At 36.1% G+C, this 22,842-nt stretch overlaps 1 protein-coding gene across 2 annotated transcripts; it reads right to left on the bottom strand.

Moving 5' to 3' along the window:
- Window positions 1-54: 54 nt before the first annotated feature.
- LOC130981849 (uncharacterized) lies at window positions 55-13,823 on the bottom strand. 2 transcript variants are annotated; one of them, XM_057905579.1, is made up of 26 exons: window positions 13,223-13,823; window positions 12,609-12,721; window positions 12,373-12,499; window positions 11,834-11,932; window positions 11,693-11,761; window positions 11,461-11,595; window positions 11,319-11,387; window positions 10,524-10,579; window positions 10,245-10,404; window positions 9,050-9,214; window positions 8,548-8,632; window positions 8,047-8,280; window positions 7,829-7,923; window positions 7,672-7,714; window positions 6,648-6,799; window positions 4,739-4,849; window positions 4,259-4,327; window positions 4,002-4,145; window positions 3,651-3,725; window positions 3,390-3,566; window positions 3,170-3,255; window positions 2,179-2,233; window positions 1,788-1,913; window positions 1,564-1,677; window positions 857-973; window positions 55-623 (listed from the first exon to the last, which is right to left on the bottom strand). In XM_057905579.1, exons 1-26 carry the CDS (start codon window positions 13,325-13,327, stop codon window positions 558-560), a joined length of 2,847 nt encoding a protein of 948 aa, XP_057761562.1. In that variant the 5' UTR covers window positions 13,328-13,823; the 3' UTR covers window positions 55-557. The 2 variants fall into 2 exon arrangements, with proteins under 2 accessions (XP_057761562.1, XP_057761564.1); XM_057905581.1 differs by lacking the exon at window positions 13,223-13,823 and having other exon boundaries at window positions 12,373-12,491.
- Window positions 13,824-22,842: the final 9,019 nt, after the last annotated feature.

The raw sequence follows: 22,842 nt of genomic DNA, 5'->3' as shown, positions 1-22,842 counted from the left end.
ACCAACATGACTATTTACTCAATAAATTTTTATTATAATTACAATAATCCTAGGTAATATAATTTCTAAATGGTTTTAAAATGGATTAACTCGCCAATAAATCAGAAAATTGTTGGCTTTTAGATGAACCAAGTTTACTTAACCCAATGGTAGGATTTGAAACCTATTTGCCATTCGACAAGAAAAAATTGAAGTTAGGGAGTGACTTAAGTTAAATTGTACCATACCGAATAATAAAATGAAGTTCAACTTAGGACGCATAAGCAGTACTTAAATATATATCTACAATATATTCTTTTTCGCGTTTGTCTATCTACATTACTTATTATTGAATAACCTGTATCTCATTTCTGCCAACAAATAATGTGCATATTAATCAATCAACACTTTTCTCACTCTTTGAAATTGACGAACAGCGTTCCATTCTAAATTGAACTAAAGGGGTTAGTGACCATTTAGTTTGCATGGACTCACCATTCAAAAAACTGAGCCCTGTTTATATTTTTAGGTTACTAGACAATAATGCCAATGCATGATCTTGAAAACTTGCAAGACCATCACTGACGCCTCCTTTGATACAGTGAAAAACCAACAAGGGCAGACATTAGAAATGTCCATAGAACCTGCCCACGGTATCAAATAAAGAGATTAACAAAAACAAGAGTTACAATGAGCTCAAAAGTCACTAAGAACTTCGGAAACACCTTCCTTCTCAAAAAAGGGTCTTTTACTTTTTTGATTCATTGAAAGATTAATATATCTGGATAAAATGTTTGTCCAAGTATATCAATTTTTCAATGAATATAAAAAATGAAAGTGCTTATTTAGAAAAGAGGGAATAGTGTTTTGGGAGTACCGTATTTATAGCAAGCCACTTCTCAAGCCTTCTAATCCTTGATTGCATCTCCTCAATAGCCCCTTCAATTGGAGAGACTCCCCTACTTGGTGATGATTCTGAAGGAGAGCTGCACCCCTGATCATTCCAACAAAACTGACACTAAATGATAATGTGCAAAAAGAAACAAAAATTGCTTCACAAATGCAGAAAAGAGAGGTTTAGTACGACCAGGAATGCATTAACTTTTTTATCAAAGTAATCGTCCAATGTTTTGAATAGAAAAAAGATCCTAGGAAGGCTGTATTACCCCTCATGTTCCAGACACAGTATACTGTGCCTTTATTATTATTCGATACAATATTATGCATCAAATATCAAGCTTCAAGATTTTGAAGCAACAGCTATGCACCTAACCTATATATACAAAGATATACATATACATACATATAAAGACATGGATATTGGTGCACTGATAAACTAAATTACTTCAAGGCATACGTTGATCTTCATCAATTGAAATATGTGTGAATCCAATACAACTACTATAAATGAAAAACCAGACTAGTCTCTACCATGACCGAACTTTAAAATCTGAATTCCACAAGTTGCTGCATTTTAGGTATGAGGTTTATACAATGTATGCACAAAGAAAATGGGTAACATAAATGGCTAATATTAAATGGTGCCCCAAAAAGATACACTAATATCTAGCCAAAGAGGTATACCTGAGATTGAATAAATTCAATAATCTCTAGCAGCCTTGCTGATTGCTGAGAGTTAATCCCACCAGAAGTTCTTTCTATTGTTGGTAGTCTTTCTAAAATTATTTCAAGATAACTCTACCAAAATAATGAACAAGAATAATAATAAGTTGACCACCATCCAGATATATCCAGCCCCAGCATTATGCACAAAAGGGGAAAAGGAACTAAAATAAAACAAGTTGAACCTTAGTTGTATATGAGCCATCCAATTCAAGCATTGAACCCGCTGCTGCCACTGCATCTTTATTAACACCCTTGATCTGAATATATGGGCCAGGGACATCTTGTAGATGATCAACCTCAATTAGAATCTATGGGACAAAATGAGACAAGAATTTTAACAGCAAGTTAAACTAATTAACAGAAATAAGCCTGGAGATGATCTTGACAAGTGAACATCCTTCTGTGCAATAATATAATGATATATCTTACTGCACAGAAGTACTCCGATCAGGAGAGTTTTACATTCAGGGAAGAAGGAAGTCGAGAACAAACTCCTTTCAGCCTTGTAACTCATAAATAAATTAAATACTATTATTTTGGGTCAAATTTAAGCCATAAGATTTATCGTGTGACCTTTCCATCCTGATAGATGAATGCAGAGGCTTCAATGTAAGCAACTGCCTGATACCTGACAGAAAAGTGGTACCAATTAATAGATGAATAACAATAATATTACAAAGATACACAAACTTCATAAAAAATAGAAGATAAAAAGAAAATATCTACAAGAGGTAATATTGTTGGGACAAACATAGCATAAACCGAATAAGGAATTAAATAGAGTTAAAAATTGAGAGAAGAGTAGTTCTAGTATACTCCTGAGCAATATCTATTCTAAGGAATAGCATTAATACTAAAAATCATTCTCATTTTCCCTGAATGTCACCTGTCAGTTTGTCCATGCTAATTGACAAAGAATGGTGGGCAAAACAAACACCATAGCCCATTAAAGAAACCAGCCTTCATTTTGAGGAGTTATCGCTAAATTTATCTGCTTTCTCCCCTCTTAGTATTTCATTCCCAAGTTAGTTTGTGATGCACAATAATGTGAAATGCATGCTTGAGAAACACATTTTAACTTCAAATTTTCGAAAAGGTAGGTGTTAGGGACTTGGGTATTATGGGGTGCTCAAAGTCCCACATCGAGTAGTATGGGATGCTTGATGTTGTATATAAGGAGAGTGGTTCTTCCCCCTTAACAGCTAGCTTTTAAGGTGTGGCTTCCCACTTTCTTTAGATACTTAACAATGGTATCAGAGCGTGGTTGTCAGCGTCATGGAAAGGGCTACCTATAGGCTGGATTAAGGTGAATACCGAATACTGATAGACCGTAGCAAAGTGGCTACCGTTGGGTCAGTGTCGATAGAGTGAAGCCGCCAGACCGTAGCCGCCATGGACGTCGGCTCTCCAGGGCCGGTGTATTGTTAGGGACTTGGGTATTATGGCAGCTAGCTTTTAAGGTGTGGTTTACCACTTTCCTTAGATATAGTACAGTCTTGTATAGTTGTATACACCAAAGATATATAGATAGAGAAGATTTTCTTGCATTGAAAATGTGGCTTACCCAAGATTAAGAAGACCAGCAACTGTACTAATGCCAATATCAAAATCCACTTTAGGCTGAATGATGAAGTTTCCTTCTCTAATAGGCTGCCAAGTACAAGACAATATGCTTCATTTTCAAATAAAACAAACCAGAAAAACTGCAAAAGTATCATAAATCGATATATAAATGTGTGAACTATATCAGCAAGCAAATAGAGAAGAAACAAAATATTCTCAACCTCACGTATCAGCAAGGCAAATCTTCCTTCACATATTCTGACTCGAATACAATCACTTTCTGTCAACTGCCCATTAGAAGGGATCCCAGGCAGCCTTATATAAATATCAATAAATTTCTGAACAGAACTGCAAAATTTCGCTCGGTCAAGAATTGCAAGAATATCTTGATATGCTACCTGTTGTTTGTTGTTATCTTTAGTATCCATGTTTGAACAAACCTTGTCACCCAATATAATTTTAAAGTTAAGATAAATTCTTACTTTCTTGTTGCTCTTCAACACAAACAATGAACTCTCAGGAGAAAGCACAGGATCAAAGTCATTTCGAATTTTAAGCTGCAAATCAGCATTAAACGAATGTATCATCACCATTAAGTAAAATCATCAAGCTCTATATTGCTGCTCTAGTACCAGTGATCATGCATAGAAAAATATTACAACCATAGTATTTCTTAAGATTTTACACAAGTACATTGTAAATCAGGCATGAATAAGTAGTACAGTACTTGGCGTTAAGAGGGAAATCATTAAATAATCATTTAAACCATCATTCCTGAGAGAGAGAGAGAGAGAGAGAGAGAGAGAGAGAGAGAGAGCATGCTATCAACTAACGTGTGCATGAACGAGATGAGGTTCAATGTACTGCTGGAACATTGGAAACACCGTCATCATGATCTCATTCTGGGAAATAAAACAACCCACTCTACTCTTATCCCTTTGAACTCGTGAAAGCAAATGTGAATGAACTCCTCCTACCTGTTTTCAATAAGGAAATCAAAATGGAAGTTACTACAAATTTCTTAGCCCTAACAAATACGGATTCAAATATTAATGGATAATAGAAAAAAGATGGATGGACTCATGCTTACAACAGCAATCCAAAAATCAAGTGATACTCGGATATCAGGATGCAAAGCATAGACACCTTCAAAAATTATCTGGTAAGAAATAGATTAGCTCTCAGTAAACACAACAGAAAGGAAACTGAACAAACTAGCATAATATTGACTAGCAACTATGTTCGGAAATATTTGGACATACAAACTAAGATATATATTTTTGTTGAGTACTGGTGCATATATGTACTTCGCTTTTCAAGTGTCCTGTAGTTGTGAGAAAACAGGGAACATGTAAAAAGTGGATATGGGTTTTCAGAAGTTAAGCACAAATGTTGAGAAAGGTAGGCGATGGCAATTCCATGTCACATTAATCCCTTTAGCATGTCAATATTCAGACCAGCACTCATTTCAAAATCTTCTACACCATTTGTGCATATTTAAATGCATATATGTAAAAGAAAATGCAATCAAGAAATTATCAAGACGTTGGGAAACTAGTTTATGACTGACCACTCCACAATCTTCTGAAACTTCAAGTTCCTTGAAGCCACTCCGAGCACCACTTTCCAAGTCAAATATTGGTACTTTTGTTCTTCGGCCTTTTCTTATGTCACTAATATTCTGCAAGGAACTACCTATAAGTACACTATACAGTGGCTGAAAAGTATCCAGAACCCTTTACTATATAGAATTTAAATAAAATGATATCCTTTATTTTGGCAAACAGACGATCTAAATATATTACCATCTTATTTAAAGAAAGAAAAAGAGAGGAAAATTTCAAAGCTTCACAGTTATGCAAAATATAACATTCAAATAACTTTCACATTATGCATAAGTCATAACATGAATTTTATCAGCAATGTTACTTGTGCTCTGCTTGACTTTTAACTTTTTAAGGGGAAAAAAATATTTTAGTGAATTAGCAAATGAACTTTTTTCACAAACAAAATAGTTAAAAGCACAACACATAAATGGTTCAGTGAAAGATTTATATGATAACAAACATGCATAAAGTAATCACTCAAGACTAACATGAATACTCATTTACAAGAATATTCAAGACTATTTCTGATAACAATGACAACTTCTACACCCTCTCTTATGTCTGCGGCAGCTCACTGAGCTCCCACTACTCATTACAGCAGACAACTCAAAAAAAGCGGAGATTTCAGAAATCACTTCCAGTTGGCTAGTGGATCATAGGAACATTTTGACAATTCCTCTTCCTCAATCTGTGGCTTAGTTGAACCATGTTGAGTGGCTTGAAGTCCACTTGGGTACCATTCTGTCCCACTAAGCAGTGTGGACATAGATGTTTCCTCATGGGTCAATTTAGAGCAGAGTCTTGATCTAGCACCAATATTGAGATTTTTACCCAAAAAAGTACATATATCCTAAAGGTAGCAATAGAGATAATCAAAACAGAGTAGAATTCCATATTTTAGTGAACATTGAAATCATTGATATCCCATTTACAATTACAAAGGTCATTTTTCAAATCTAGATAAACATCAGAAAAAGGAAGTGACAATAAATTTACTCAATAGACTGGTATGTATTCATCAGACTTGAAAGAATGACCTCTGTAATTTTTAAATGGAATAACGGGGTTCAATGTTCTTTAAAATCTGGATTTGCACAATCTTTCGATAACCAATACTACTGCTATTTCTTAGAGGTTTTAATGTCTCAGTGGTAGATCAAGACTTTGCTCCACCTGACCCATACAGACATATACATCCACACTGCTCACCTGGGACAAAATGGCAGTCCTGTGCACTTCCAGCAACTCAATGTAGTCCAATCAGATCATGAGGAGGATGAGGATCTGTCATAAGGGTCATCCAACTGAGATTCGGCTTCCGAAGTTTCCACTTTTAGGCATCTACTATTAGGAGTTTTGGGTAGTTTGGTGAGCAGCCAGACATTAGAGAGGGTGTGGAAAAGATCACAGTTATTAGAAATAAGTCTTGAATTTTAGTGTTCTTCCATTCAACTATATGTAAAAGTCCTATGAATAAACTCTTGTGAATGGTAAATTATTCATAAAAGAAGTGTGAGAATTCATGTTAGTCTTGAGTGATTACTTTATTTTTATTTGTTATTATCTTATAAGGGTGCGGCCCTTCCCCGGATCCTGCGTTAACGCAAGATGCTTGTACACCAGCCCTTTTATTATCTTATAAGGGTCCCACTAAAATCATCATTCATGGCCCATGATTTCAATTATTTTATTTGAAAACAAACTGTTAGTTACACTGATGTATTATTTTTTTTGTTAAAGGTTAAAGTCAGTGGACAATTAAATTTATTAATAAATTCATGTTATGACTTGTGCATAATCTGAAAATTATTAGGATGTTACACAAGAACAAATAACCCAATAAAATACATATTAGCTATTCAGTTACTTCACCTTTGATAGCAAAGATAAGTCAAGAGAGCTGAAGTCATCATATTTGAAATCCTTTACTTGTTTATAATAGCTTTCCAGGGATACCACTTCACATCCAATAATATTCGCCATTTTATGAGCCAAACTAGTCTTTCCAGAACCACTTGGACCTCCTGCAATGCATAACTGCCCTCAGAGTCAATAATTTTTTGAAAACAGCAGCTGTTAGATGTATGAATGGTATTTGCTCATCATCAATTGATTTGACAATGTTCAATGGAGCAGAACCAAAATATGAAGCAGAAGAAAAAGAGAAAGTTGCATTATGTGGATGAGAAGAGTACAAATGAATATGTAACCATGGAGTAATATGTGTTACTCATAATTAAAAGTGAGAATACTTTAAGAACATTTCAGAAACAACAATGAAGATTTACCAACAAGTACTGTTAGAATTTCAGACAAACCATTAATGTGTTTTTTATGTTTAATAGTATAAAGAGTGAAAGGAACATAGGGTGACTGAATTACAGCAAAGGAAGGTTCTCAAACATAAAAATAGTTGTGCTCTTGCTTTATTCAGAACTCAAGATTGATTTTTGAGAAACAAGTATCCAGAGCAAGATAAAAACACATACATCATAACTTATGTAAACTACAACATGTTACGGAACTAATGTCAGCATCTGATAAACTAACTAGGTATCGTCAATAAGATAATACCTAAATTGACCTAGATTATTTTTATCCAGAAAAACCTCAGATTATTCATTATTAACATATCACTTTCAGATTCTGAAAGCAATCACATATTTACAAGGGTTCCACGTATTCTGCATATTCCAAAATGCCTCGTCTAGATGTTTTACACAAATATATAATTTTTTATTCTGATTTTCTGAGTGCAGCTAGTTGTATGCATTGTTCCATGTGGCATGAAAGACAGCAATATATGTAGGAAGAATGTTTGCAAGGGTAAATGAACACACACACACACACACATAAAAAGGGGAAAGGATATGGTATTAGGAAAAATTCATGTTACCAATTCCAACTATGACTGGGAAACCTTTATTTTCCAACAAAGCCTGAAACAAGATAAATAGGAAGCTAGGATTCAATCAAACATATAATATTGAATTTATAAGGAATTGTAATCTTCAGAACATAAGGCTCTAAAGTAATTCCACGCTTTCCCTTACTTGTATGGCTTGAACAGCCAAAAGCAATCCCCTATCCAGGTCACATGACTCAGGCATTGGAGCAAGCCTAATGGTATCCCTGAAAGATGAAGGATCTGTGGTTGCTTCATGAGAGAAGTCTCAATTTAAAAGAAACCTTATGTAGATATGAGGAACCAGTCAAAAGATATATAAAAAAGACTTTAGACATTAATATCCTCCCATTTGAGGAAAAATACCTAGGACTGAGTTGTCAGGGTGGGAACAGTCCGAAGATATGAAATGCCATGTTGCCATAACAGGTTCCATTTTAGATTTTGTAGGGGACCGAGTCCATGGCTGAGACAAATCCTCCAATCCCGTAACAAGGTCAGGAGTCACGCGAATTGGTTTTGGTGCAATGATTGCAGTGTCTTGACTTCCAGGCACAGATGTATTAGTCACCAGTGGTGGTGTACTAAGACGAGGAACACCTGTAAGTGGTAAAAAGAAAACAATATCAGGTTCAGAATGAGTCAGATCATCAAGGAAATTGAGCTTCTTCTTATCTTGATAATTAATATAATCTACTTTTGTTAAGCTATGCTTAGGCAATTGGCTCATTATCCTCAAAAGAATTATCCTATTCGAGCAGTCATCAGCATATATAACAAGAAATAATATCAAACAATAAAAAATAACTTAATTAATTGAGAAGTCATAGAGTGCAAAAAGACAGTCAAAGTGCATCCAAATCCAACCTTTTTTATCAAGGATCATTTCAAGATATGATTTAGTAATCCAAGGTCCATTGATACCAAGCCTCATTGCTTCTGTTCCAACAGTCTGCAGAAAATTATTTTTCCCCCTCTTTTGGATAAGTAACTCAGCATATTATTAATAAAAAAAAGCATAATTAGATTAGGCAGCAAGGATATACATAGAAATCCCTAGCCAAACAAGGTTCTTAATATAAAGTGAAAGAGAAGGTAAGAAACAATATAGTATGGATGATAGGGAGCTGTCCTAAAAATGACAATAGGAGAAGATATATCTGCTAGAAAGCTCTTAAGTAATTTGAAGCCTAGATGGCTAAGATTTACAAGATAAAACAAAATTAAGAGCCTCGGAAACTCTTGATAGAGCCCAGGAAAATCATGCTCAAAATGTTCAAGCTCAACAATGAACAATAAATGCAGGTTAAGAAGATTGCATTTTGAAAGGGAATATGACCAAGAGTCGTAAAGAAAAAAGGCCGAATACCTTCCTATTAGTTCCTCTCATCACCATGAATGTCTCATCAAGGGCATCAATGGTTTCAAAAGACACCAAAACCTTGCCATTATCAACAGTTGTGGATGAGCGTTTATAACTAACGACAACTGTGTATCCAAGAGCCAACAATCCACCCAATGTCATTCGTCCAACCTGCCACCATTATAATCAGAAAAGAACCCAAAAAAAATTCTAAAAGAAGAGCATTTTTATTTTCTACTCCAATAACAACACATTTTTCTGATGGAAAAGGACAAAAGAGCCATAATTTGAGGTACATTAGAAGTTTTACCTAGAGTACAAGGCATCTAAGACTAAATAAAATATTTTCTTCAGCCTTATTAGCAGGCAAAAGATTTCAAGTTTCTTTCTAGTTCAGACAAAATATTTTACTTGAGCTTTAATAGAGTGAACTGAGTAAGAGCCTAAAAGCGATCAAAATCAGTTGAAGCTAATATGTTAGGCAGTTAAAGTAAGGGCCATCTAGGATAGAGTGATAGACTTCATAAATAACTTAAGCATGAAAAGTCTCTTTTACCCCTTGAACTAGCTTTCTGAACAAGCTACTCCTCTATGCATATAATCACTGAACTGTGCTCAAGCTCACTAGTGATTCAAAATATACAATTCATATTCTTCTCTGTTTAACACTATTAGGCTTAATAGCACAAAAAACCTTGTGGTCAAAGCTTCCAAGTTTTCTTCTAATTCTGAAAACAACCAAACACCATTACCAAAGCACATAGTTCAAGATACCTCCCAAAAACATATTTCCTATCATACCTAAAACAAATACAAAGATACTTCCGTTGCCCCAGTCAGTTGGACTGCAGTCACTCTCACAATATACACATACACATTTATATGGGATTAGCAAGTCAATTACTAAATTTTTTTTCTCATCTTGTCTACAGGCCTTGAGGGGCACTATTATAACTTCCACAAACCTCATTGTATGTTTGAAAAGATCGACTAGGAATGAAATTCCAAACCCTCTTATTTAACACAAGCCTTCGGTAGCAATTAGCAGTTTTAAACTACAACTACACTACTACAGAGATAGAGTCCTTTACAGATATATCTTTTAACTAAATGCTGTACATATGAGATACACTGCACTAGTGTTTATTATTGTTTTATTATAGGAAAAGCATAAGATGAGAAAAACTGAAAATAGTCATACCTCAAACTCTGCTTTAGGCCTGATAATAAAATTTTTGTCAACAATCCTCTGGTCACCAAGTGATAAATAATATCTAATTCCAGACTGCCGCACTTTGATCCAATCATTTATCCTTGCTTCTTCACTAGTGGAAGGTGGTCTAAGGTACATTTCAATACAACTGAAAGCAAGACATATACTCTAGTTTAAATTTTAAAATCTCTCGTCTAAGAAACAGTGAGATAAAAATGAAACTAATGACGAATACAATCTTTTTATTCCAACATCTGAAACACTCACTTATCTGTTTGGGCTTCATTCCCTTGAAAGGCAGTACTTGAATATCCCTCTGGAGACTGTCACAAAATATAAAATTTAGTCAAACCATAACATTCTATAGTAGCTGAAAACTATATTCAATTCGAGACAAAATTAACGGAGTGCCATTGTTTTGGTTTTTTTATGAAGAGAGAAAGGGGGGGCTCAAGGAGAAATCGAAGAAGCAAACTATAAAGGGGCATGCACATAGTTAAATAAACCATGCTTGCTTTATATCAATATCAACAACCAAAAGGGAACTTAATGCCAATAAAACCTTCCTCTCTCAGCTTCCATTTCTGCTCATTTATGGTGAAATAACTAAGGAACAGACCATAAAATAATAGCTAATTTCTAATATGGGGCATGGACAATAGAAAAATTAGGAAATCAACAGTCTTAATTTTACGGAATCTAACAATACACAACCCCATTAGACAATTAACCAGCTAGATAAAGAACAGAAGAAAATGGCTGCACGCTTCACAAGGTTCCCGCCATTGTAGGAACGAAGTAAGGAACATTTGAACAAAAAGGCTAATGTTTTGAGCTCCCTTTCACCAGGGTCACTTGTCCCTTTTTATTTTAAAAAGTCAAAGGATGCATGTGGTGTATGATGTATGAGTACCAGCTGAAAAATTCAAGCAATTGATGGTCTTCCAATGTACATGGAAGGAAAAATGAAAATAGACAGACTGGAAATGAAGCAAAGAGAAAACTCAAAAATTCATACAGGAAGACATGCATCAGTAAAAACTTCATCAACGAAAAACATACCTCACTTCTGCATTTAACCTTGTAGATTGCCTCTCTAAATGATGATACAAAACTGTTGTTAATTCTGATCTGCCAAAAAAAGGCAGAGGAAGTAAAAGCATTAGTGGCAAAAAATGGAAGTTAGAATATGAAAGAGAACAACCTGTGCATGATGAAGATCTGGCTCAATATGCTTCCTAAATAATGGAAAAATGCTGTCTATAAGGCTATCCAGTGAACAAGAATCTCCAATGTCATAGCGAACTTTAGAAAGCAGACTAAAATGAACACCGCCAACCTGTCATATCAAAAGCAAATGGCACGCATTAATTGAAATTCATAAGCAACTTATTGCTTAACAAAGGCCATAAAGATATTATAATGCTAGAAATTACCACAGCAACTCGAATATCCAGTAAAGAACGCAGTTTTGCATGTAATGCATATGTTCCATCAACTATTATCTGAAACCAATGACAATAAATAAATAAATAAATAAAGGAATTCCTCAAAAGGACAAAATGAGCTTTGCCTACCACCCCAGATGCAGTACTCTTTATAGCTTTATAGCCAACACGTCTCTTTTGCTGATAATCAAACACTGGGACTAATGTATCATCACCTTTTATCAAATCCTGATTGAAATAGATAAGCCAATCAACAAAGTATCAAATGATAAAAATCTTTGAACAAAGAAAGAACAGCAGCTTTCCGGCTAGCAGCATAAGAGTATAAAATTAAATTCTAAATAATTGATGTGCAATACATACGCTAATCAGTTTCAGCACAAAAGAAAACAGCCATATAATCGCCACCAACACTCTTAACATGAAATTTGCTAAAACATTTCTATGAAATCCATTGTTTCTTATTCTTGTTCTTCTCTTTCTCTTTTCTGATTTGTCTAGTGTTGGTCAGATCTCAATAAGAATATAGCTTGAAAAGGCTAAACGTAAAGCATAAAACTCAAGGATTTAGTAGAAGGTCAGCCTTGCAAATTCATTAAAGCCATCTACAAGATAATAATTATGTAACAACAGACCAGCATTTGAGACATGCTCAAGAGAATGCATACCTCAAGATTCTTGATCAAGCTCGTGAAATCTATAAAATCCAGATCACCCCCTTCATCAACTCCATCACGATAATTCTCCATTGATATAACAGTACAACCAATAACGGATGCCACCTTTTCTGCTAAGCTTCAAGAACAATGAGAAGCAACAATTAAGAGGAAACTGAAGCAACACACACCTTAGTTCACTTCAACAGAACACATCCAAAGCAATCAATTGACAGCAATATCAATACCTTGTTTTTCCAGAGCCACTAGGACCACCAATTCCAACTGTAACAAGGCCTTCCTTTTTCTCACGTAGTTCTTGGATAGATTTTACCAGTAAATAATAGCCATGATCAAAAGACTGCACAATTTGACATCCGTATCTTAGCAACACACTCCACAATTTCATGAATCAGTAAAATTAAGAGTCCGCTTGGTTTCTACTTTCATTTCCTATTTTCACTTTCAATGTTCTCTATTTTTTTTAAAGATCGTGCAAAGAGGTCCTTAAGCTGCGGAAGTTCAGCTATAGGATGATCAGCAACGATAGTTAACTTTTTCCAGCTATTACGTATAGTTACCTATAAGTACAATTACCATATGCTGAAAAAAAAATTCACTCAACCTTTAAAATTAAACTTCGAACCCTAAAATTGAAGTGAAGAAACGGATAAATGTCAACATATTTTTGTACACACTAAGTTCAATTTCATCCAAATTGCAATCCGCAAGGCAGAGCTGCGAAGCAGAGTCAATTCACTATCGGCGAGAAACGATAAAATACAGAATTAGGTAATCAAACGCAACAAAAAATAAAAGAAATTACAAAACAACAGAAGATGAAGATGCATGTATATGTTACCACATGGAGAGGGAGAGATTGAAGGATGGAGGAAGTTGAAGGTTGCTGCTGGTAGAAATCGCGTCCTCCTTCGTGGAACACTCGCTGAATAACTTCATCATCCATTCTTCTTCGTTCTTCGTTGTTGCTTGCGAGTTGCGAGAGAGGAATCAACCAACCACTGTGTAGTGTGATGTGATGGATAGGTGCGAGGGTGTGAAAATATATATATATATTTATTTTGCGGTTGGTGCGAGAATAATCTAAATCTTAAATATTATAATTTCCTCGTTTCTTTTCTTCTTTTTTTTTTTTTTCTGATTATATATATGTTGAGTGTGCTTGGAATTTCAGTTTTGGGTGAGTGAGCGTGCCCGTCTCTCCCACCTTCTTCTGCACGTCTTTGCTTATTACTTGCTACATGCTTCTCATTTTCACCTAATCGCATCTTTTAAGTTCGATACATTAGTAATTAGTTAATTACATACCGGAATTCCGAATTCCGAATTCCTTCGCACTTTTGTTTAGTTCGTCCAGCCTTTCTTCTATAGCACGGTTTAGGTGGGGAAGAAAAGAATGGACAGAGAAGGAGATGGAAAAATAGGAATTCACTTTTTTTCTTTTTTTTTTTTTTCCGGGAAAAGGTGTTGCAGTGTTGCATTGCCCTAAATAATGAACCAACGGCCAAAAATCACCAAAATTGAATTATGAAAAAGAAAAAACTATTGTTTATAAAAAAATTTACATGTATACCAAATATTTATCATGTATTTGTATATATTTATATTTTTTTTATAATTTTTAATATATATATATAAATAATTATTTTTTTATACGGAACATGGTTATAATTTAAAATACATATTAAAAGATACATATATTTATATCAATTATTCTCCACATACAAGCTATTTTATCATACAATTCCACACAAGTTGTTCTTGTGTGAGTAACCTGGGCATAACTTGGATTTTGGGAGTTGATGCCGAGCTGTTGCCTCCAATGCCGAGCTTATAGGCTAGGAAGATTCAAGCTCTTCGTTCAAAGAGATATCACGTCACGGTGAGTATGAATAAAGGGAGAGTGTACCTGCAAAAGGCACTCTGATGCTTAAGTTAGTATTGTGAACTCAGTATATCCTTTGAGGATAAAATATCATACCTTTATAGGTGGAGTATAATAAGTCGGTTATGCTTCTGCTAATCATCTGAATTAAAGAGCGGTTATTAGATTTTAGTAGGTGATAGTGCCTGATCGGACGTTTTTATTCCAAGATGTAGTCTATTGAGTCTGGTTATAACACATGATGTCGAGTTGTAACGTATAATGCCGAGTTATGACGCATAATGCTGAGTTATTGCTTTGGATTTGTAACAGTCATATCATATCGCCTAAACTTGGCCTGGAAATGCATTTTAATGAAGCAGGTTGAGCTTTTGATGCGTCATAACTCGACCATTGAGTTAGCCTTGGAGCCTCCAGTTCAAGATGCTTTATTAAACATTATTTAATTGGTATGAGTAGGAGAGAGAAGAAGTTTAAATAGCCATTTAATGAACATGCGTGTTTCCAGTGCACGTCATTCCCTTCAATGTAACTGATGGGATGGTTTAGTGGAATTCAAAGCAGTTTTTGTAGTGTTAATTAAAAACTTTTGGAATCCAAAAAGGTTGTGTTGATTGCACAAGGTTTTCTTTGTTATCAAAGGCATTTTGAGAAATCATGACTAAAAGAGGTACATTGCATTTTCTCTCTAGTATTTGTAATTTCTGTTCTCCTTCTTCTTCGTTTGGGTCCTTCTAATGGATTTTGAAAAAGATAAAAAAGAGAGAGTTGAGTGGTCATATGATTGGGTAAATGACAACGTTAGGAAGGATTCCTCACTATTCTTAGATTAGGAAGCTGTGAAGGAGATAGATAGAAGTAAGATTGTGAGGATCGGGTTTGGCCTCCGATTGGAGCTACTTCCCTGTGTTCCTAGTGACCGTGTGTTTCATAAGAGGGAAGGGTTTGAGTTTTTTTATATGTATAGTTGTGTGTTAAAGGAGTTGAGGGTGAAGCTTCCCTTCACGGATTTTGAATGTTAGGTGTTGAGGCAATTGAACTGTGCACCTTCCCAACTCCACCCTAATGGGTGGGCGTTTCTGCGTAATTTTGAAATTCTGATGGAGTTTTTGGAAGAGACCCCTTCTGCGAAGTTGTTCTTTTCCTTATTCTAGGCCAAAGGTGTCTAAAAAGGGGTTGGGTGAACTTGAATAGTTTGCCTGGGTTTGCTATTTTTAAATTGTATAAGTCGTCATTTAAAGACGTCAAGGAGATGTATGTGAAGGTTTCTAATGCTGAAGGTGATTTTCCTTTTTCTGTGGACGAGCATTTGGGGGAAAAATTTTCCCTTTGGTGGTGTTCGAAGCCTCGGAATATTCTCGGGCCAGAAACCATTAGTGCAAGAGACGAATGCATCATAGAGTACTTAGTTGAAGTTGTTGATCGAAAGGAGTTGATTTCAGTTTTTTATTTACTTCAATGGGAAGAAAATAGGTAGGCCGTTATAGAATATTTAGGTGAGATTTTTTTGAAGTGTTGAGGTTATTTCTTTCGAACTTGTATTTTGCTAACTTGGTGTTTTTGTTTCAGGGGGAAAGTATCCCAGGGTATTTGCTGCCACCTTGAGAGCTCGAATGAAAAGCAAGAATCTCGAAAAGAAGGGATCGACGTTAAAAGCTGAAAGAGTTGCTGGTGCTGGCGAGGTTAACCAGCCTAAGCCGAGAAGGAAAAAGGTCAGATTGAAAAAGAGGAAGATTGATGTGGTGGATTTATCGGATGGTTCTGAGGAAGAGAGGGAGGAGATTCCGATTGAGGAAATTCGAAGTTTTTTCGAGAACCAAAAGAAATTGCATGACGTTGCCGATCAAAGTGACGGCTCGTCTTTATGGTGTAAGGATTTTCCTTTTATGGTCGTGGCCGACAAAGTTTGCCAATCGTCGGCAAATGTATCTTTGGCGAACGAGGTTGGGGATGTCGTCATTGATCAATATATGCAGGTATTTGTTTAACTGTGGTTTGGCTTTTAAGTTTTTTTTATGGTTGTCTATTTGGTTGTGCCAGGTACTTGGTTTATCACTGGCGAGCTTAGGGCGAAGCCAAGAAACTAAGCATCGCAAACTTGCCGAGCAAAAGGAAGACCCTAAATTGAAGGAGGAGTTGGCCTTAAAGAATTCCAGGGTAACCGAGTTAGAAACCAATTTGTCCGAGACTGAGAAGGAGTTGAAGCTGATGAAAGATAATTATGCTAATGAGGTAGAGGATCTCAAGAAAAAGGAAGTCGACCTTTCTAGCATGAGTGCTCAGATGATTGAGGTGACGACAAAATTAAAGGAGATGGAGAAAAGCAAGGAGGCAGAGATTCTCGATTCCTTTGTTGAAGGTTTTGAACAAGCCTTATTACAAGCGAAGATTTTTGCTCCTGAATTCGACTTTTCTCAGATGGATCCAGGGAAGATAATCCAAGATGGATCTATGGTGGAGGATGATGGCGCAGCTGAAGAAGAGGATGAGAATGTTGAGTAGTTTGAGTTTTGGATCTGTATATTTCTTGACCTTGGCTTTTTTTGTTTAGAAGTTGGTGTACTCTTTATTGAGCCATTTTGGACTTTATATTATTTTGATGTCTAAAAACCAAATAAATGTTTAGATGCGTTTGTGGAAGTTTGGTGCGGAATTTAAAGTCTACAAACTAACTGGCAAGTGCACCGGGTCGTACCAAGTAATACCTCAGGTGAGTGAGGGTCGATCCCACGAGGATTGATAAACTAAGCAATAATGATTGAGTGATTTACTTAGTTAGACAAGCAGAAAATAGTGTTTTAGTGTTGTAAAGCTAAAACAGTAATTCAGAGAAATAAAAGGCAACAATAAATTGATGTAAAGAATATGGGAGAAAACAGTTAAGGTTTCAGAGATGTTTATCTTCCAGATTAACTTTTCTTACCAACTATTTTAATCATGCAAGATTCAATTCATGGCAAATTATATGTGACTAAACCCTAATTTTTTAGACCTTTTTAGTCTCCTCTAACTTTCATCAACTGCCAATTCCTTGGTCACTTGATTCCGATTAGAGGGTTAAGTTCAAAACTAATTTATGTACCACAAAAACCCTAATTGTCCAAATATAAGAGGATTATATGTCATGTATCCCGTTAAGTCCAGATAATTAGTTATTTAGGAGAAATTATTTTTAAGTTGTTGTTCAAGTAAATTGCTTTTCCAAGGTTTACAAGAACTCAATTAGAATAGGGGTTATTCTTCCGATCTACCCAAATCCTTAAGATGAAGAACGAAAATAAATTCTTGAAATTGAAATCAAAATATTAATTAAAATAGAAGAGTAATAGTATCAATCCATACAATAAACATAGCTCCTAACCTTAACAGTGGAGGTTTAGTTGCTCATGGCTTAGAGAAAATAAGGATTTAGAAAAACTGTAAATTGTAGAATGAGGTGCGTAAAAAAAGAAGTTAGCCCGAAGGGCTAAATCTTTTTCCTTTTATATCTAATTCTAATTAATGTAAAATATATTTTCTAAAACTAAATAATATCTTTTTCTATTTGTAATTAAAATAAAAGTTTTAATAAAAAAATAAATAAAATCTTCGTGCCAATGCTTGATGGATGTGGGGACCAGCGTTCCCTTTGAATTGGCATCTAACTTCAAGAAAGTGAAGTTAAGCGCTACCTTGGCCGAACGGAACTTGAAGCTTCTCCTTTTCATATGGCACCTAACTTGGGAAATTCCAAGTTAGGCGCCACCTTGGCTGAATGAACTTTGAGCATTTTATGATCATGGCGCCTAACTTGGGAAATTCCAAGTTAGGCGCCACCATGTCCGTGTGTCCTTGAAGGAAGTGTAAACTATTATATATCTTTGGAAAGCTCTGAAAGTTAGCTTTCTAATACCACTAAAATCGCATTAAATGGACCTCTATAGCTTAATTTATTTTTATTAGAGTGCAAGGAGGTCAGGATTGACAGCACCATTCATTTTCTCCCTTTTTTGCTACACAAACTTGTCCAATCCATCTGGATGCTACTTGAAATAAATAAAATTTCACACAACTCAAAGTAGCATTTATAGTGGCTCAAAGGTACTTAAATCTTGATTAAACTTACAAATTCAAATGCAAATTCACTAGAAAAAGATACTCACGCATCAAAGTTGCTTTTTATTGATGTTTGTTTGGTAAAGGCGTTTGCATTGTTTGCCTGATAGTAGTACATTTGATTATATTTGTGTTTGCCTGACCTTAGTCAATAGTATGTTTGATTGTTATACCTTAGAATGATATAATCAGGATAATAAGACTGCTTAGCAAAGATCGGAGTTGTGTTAATTTAATCGTTGATATCCGATTAATCTGATTCTGAGTAGAAGTCGGTAGGATAACAGTTTGAATTTGAAAAAATTTAAAAGTATTAAAGGAATATGGAGTAGACTAAAATATATGATTATATATCTATTAATAGACCTTTGCTTACAAAGGTGCAGGTAGGCGAGCCTCGTTAAAACCTCTCCAAGCAAAACCCTTTTCGGGAAAAATCATGTGAGTAGGAAAAAGAGTACTCGCCTGGCCCAAATTTTAACTGTAATATAACTTTAAAGATGATGCATTCCATATATTTGGTAGAGTGTTACCATTGAGCGATTGTAACCGGTAGGCCCCGTTGCCGGGCACTTCAATAATTCGGAATGGACCTTCCCAATTTGCTGCTAACTTTCCCTAATTTGGGGGTCATCGTGCCTGTTCGGTTCTTCTGAGCACCAAGTCATTTATTTGGAAAGATCTCGAGTGGAGCTTCTGGTTGTATCACCAAGCTATATGCTGTTGCACAGCTCGGTGTGTGATAGCTGCCAAAGATCGAGTTTCTTCAATGGTGTCTAGGTCATGCTGGCAAGCTGTATCTGTTGTGTTATGATCGGCAAGTTGTGTCCAGAGTGACGCTTGGGAGATCTCGATAGGTATCATTGCATCCGAACCATATACTAGACGAAAAGGTGTTTCCTTTGTTGTAGAATGGATGGTTGTGTTGTACCCCCAGATGACTTCTGGTATTAATTCGGCCTAGAGACCCTTGGCATCATCAAGCTTCTTTCGCAGAGCATGTAAGATAACTTTGTTTGCAGCCTCGGCTAAGCCATTTGTTTGTGCGTGTTCGACCGATGAAAAATGTTATCTGATCTTTAAATCTTGCAAAAGGAAGTAAATTTATGATCGGCAAACTGGCTACCATTATCGGTGATAATGTGCGAGGTATGCCGAATCTACAGATAAATTTTTTTCATACAAAGGAGACCATTTGTTGTGATGTGATTTTTGCTAGGGGTTGTGCCTCTATCCATTTGGAGAAGTAATCAATTGCCAATATTAAAAATTTTACCTGGTCTGCCGCCAAAGGAAAAGGGACGACGATGTCGAGCCCCCACTGATTGAAGGGCTAACTTACCTTGCTGGTAAGTGTGTAATTGGGCTATGCCTTTGGCAATTGTCTTATCTTTTTACCTTTATTTTACAGTCTTATTGTAATGTTAACCAAAAGAAACCAGCCCGGAGTATCTTTGAGGACAAACTTCAGGCTCCGAGGTGTGTTCCACATATTCCTTCATGCACCTCTGCAAGGGCAATTTTGGTTTCCGACCTGGAATGACATTTAAGCAGAGGCCGAGAGAATCCTCGTCTATATAGGCAGTTGTTATATATGGTAAAAAAGGAGGCTTGTCAGCAAAATTGCCGAGCACTATCAATGTTGTCCGGTATAATTCCAGTTTTGAGATATTTTATATAGGGTGTCCGCTAATCCACATCCTGTGTTACACTTAAAACTTCGGTTAGATCTATGCTTGGTTTGAGCAGTGTAAATTAGTATAGGGAAGAGGCTGGTGTTTATGTACTGGCGAGCTTAGATAGGGTATCAGCTCGGCTATTATGTTCACGAGGTATATGTAAAATTTCAAATTTTAAAAAATTAGAGATAAGGGTTTTGACAACTTCCAAATATTTTGCCAATAACGGTTCTTTTACTTGAAAAAGATTATTTACCTGTTGCACAACAAGCAAGGAGTCACAGTATACCTGTAAGTCCAAGATCTTTAGATCGACTGCAAGTCTTAGCCCGGCGATTAAAGCTTCGTATTCAGTTTGATTGTTGCTCGCTTTGAAAGAAAGGTGTAAGGATTGCTCTATGACATAACCATTGCCATCTTCGAGTAAGACCCCAGCATCGCATCCATGAGGGTTGGATGCCCCGTCCACATACAAAGTCCATTGAGTTGGATTATCCATGGAAATTGGCAGGATCGTGAATTCAGCAATGAAATCTGCCAAATATTGAGACTTTATTGGACCTCAGCTCTAGTATCTGATGTCAAATTTGGAGAGTTCAATCGACCATTTCACTAGTCGGCCAGCTGATAAACCCCATTTTTAGGGTTTATCTTGTGCTTAATTTATAGGATTTTATCAACTTTTTCCATATTTATTCAATGAAATGGCATGGTTTCATGATTTTCTCCCAATTTGTGATTGAGAGTGAAAACATGCTTTTTAGGCCCTTAATTGCTAATTTTAATCCACCTTTGATTCCACTAGATGCCTTGATGTGTTTGTTAGTGAATTTAGGTTGAAAAGGCTAGCCATGGATCAAAGGAGTGAAGAGAAAAGCATGTAAAGTGGAGAATTCATAGAAAATCAAGGATTTGGAGTGCATACATCGACGCGCACGCGTGACAGACGCGCACACGTGCATATTGGTGCACGAAATTGTGATCATCAACAATCGCGCCAAAAACTTGGTAGCGCTCTCAAACATGAATCACACTTTGTCACAACTTCGCACAACTAACCAGCAACTGCACTGGGTCGTCCAAGTAATAAACCTTACGTGAGTAAGGGTCGATCCCATGGAGATTATTGTTATGAAACAAACTATGGTCATCTTGTACATCTCAATTAGGCAGATTAATAAATGGTTATGGAGTTTTCGAAAATAATAATAAATAAAGCAGAAAATAAAGATAGAGTTACTTATGTAAATCATTGGCGGGAATTTCAGATAAGTGTATGGAGATGCTTTGTCCCTGTTGAATCTCTGCAACATACTGCTTCTTACTTTCAATCATTCATACTCCTTTCCATGGCAAGCTGTATGTAGAGCATCACTGTTGTTAATGGCTACTTCCCATCCTTTCAGTGAAAAGGGTCCAAATGCTCTTGTCACAGCACGGCTAATCATCTGTCGGTTAATGATCATGTCGGAATAGAATCCATTGATTCTTTTGCGTTTGTCAGCACGCCCAACAATCGCGAGTTTGAAGCTCGTCACAGTCATTCAATCCCTGAATCCTACTCGGAATACCACAGACAAGGTTTAGACCTTCCGGATTCTCAAGAATGGCCGCCAATAATTCTAGCTTATACCACGAAGATTTTGATTAAGGAATCCAAGAGATATGCGCTCGTTCTAAGGTAGAACGGAAGTGGTTGTCAATCACGCGTTCATAAGGATGGATGATGATGAGTGTCACGGATCATCACATCCATCAGGTTGAAGTGCAACGGATATCTTGGAACAAGAATAAGCTGAACTAAATAGAAAATAGTAGTAATTGCATTAAAACTTGAGGTACAGCAGAGCTCCACACCCTTAATCTATGGTGTGTAGAAACTCCACCGTTGAAAATACATAAGTGATGAAGGTCCAGGCATGGCCGAATGGCCAGCCCCCATGAATGATCAAAAGACCGAATGGTCAAGAGACTATACTGTCAAAAGACACCTAGTACAATAGTAAAAAGTTCTATTTATATAAAAATTAGTTACTAGGGTTTACATAAATAAGTAATTGATGCAGAAATCCACTTCCGGGGCCCACTTGGTATGTGCTTGGGCTGAGCTTGAGCTTTACACGTGCAGAGGCTTCTCTTGGAGTTAAACGCCATGTTGTAACGTGTTTTTGGCGTTTAACTCTGGTTTATGACGTGTTTCTGACGTTTGACTCCAGAATGCAGCATGGAACTAGCGTTGAACACCAGTTTGCGTTTTCTTGATTCAAATAAAGTATAAACTATTATATATTGCTGGAAAGCTCTGGATGTCTACTTTCCAACGCCGTTGAGAGCGTGCCATTTGAAGTTCTGTAGATCCAGAAAATCTATTTCAAGTGCAGGGAGGTCAGAATCCAACAGCATCAGCAGTCTTTTGTCAGCCTCCTTAGCAGAGTTTTGCTCAGGTCCCTCAATTTCAACCAGAAAATACCTGAGATCACAGAAAAACACACAAACTCATAGTAAAGTCCAGAAATGTGAATTTTACATAAAAACTAATGAAAACATCCCTAAAAGTAGCTAGATCCTACTAAAAACTACCTAAAAACAATGCCAAAAATCGTATAAATTATCCGCTCATCACAACACCAAACTTAAATTGTTGCTTGTCCCCAAGCAACTGAAAATCAATTAGGATAAAAAGAAGAGAATATACTATAAATCTCAAAACATTAATGAATATTAGTTCTAACTAGATGAGCGGGACTTGTAGCTTTTTGCTTCTGAACAGTTTTGGCATCTCACTTTATCCTTTGAAGTTTA

The sequence above is a fragment of the Arachis stenosperma genome, chromosome 5, assembly GCF_014773155.1.
Source record: "Arachis stenosperma cultivar V10309 chromosome 5, arast.V10309.gnm1.PFL2, whole genome shotgun sequence".
In the NCBI taxonomy this organism is placed as follows: Eukaryota; Viridiplantae; Streptophyta; class Magnoliopsida; order Fabales; family Fabaceae; genus Arachis; species Arachis stenosperma.
Note: the sequence above shows the minus strand (reverse complement) of the source record. Positions and strands in the feature narration are given on the sequence as shown.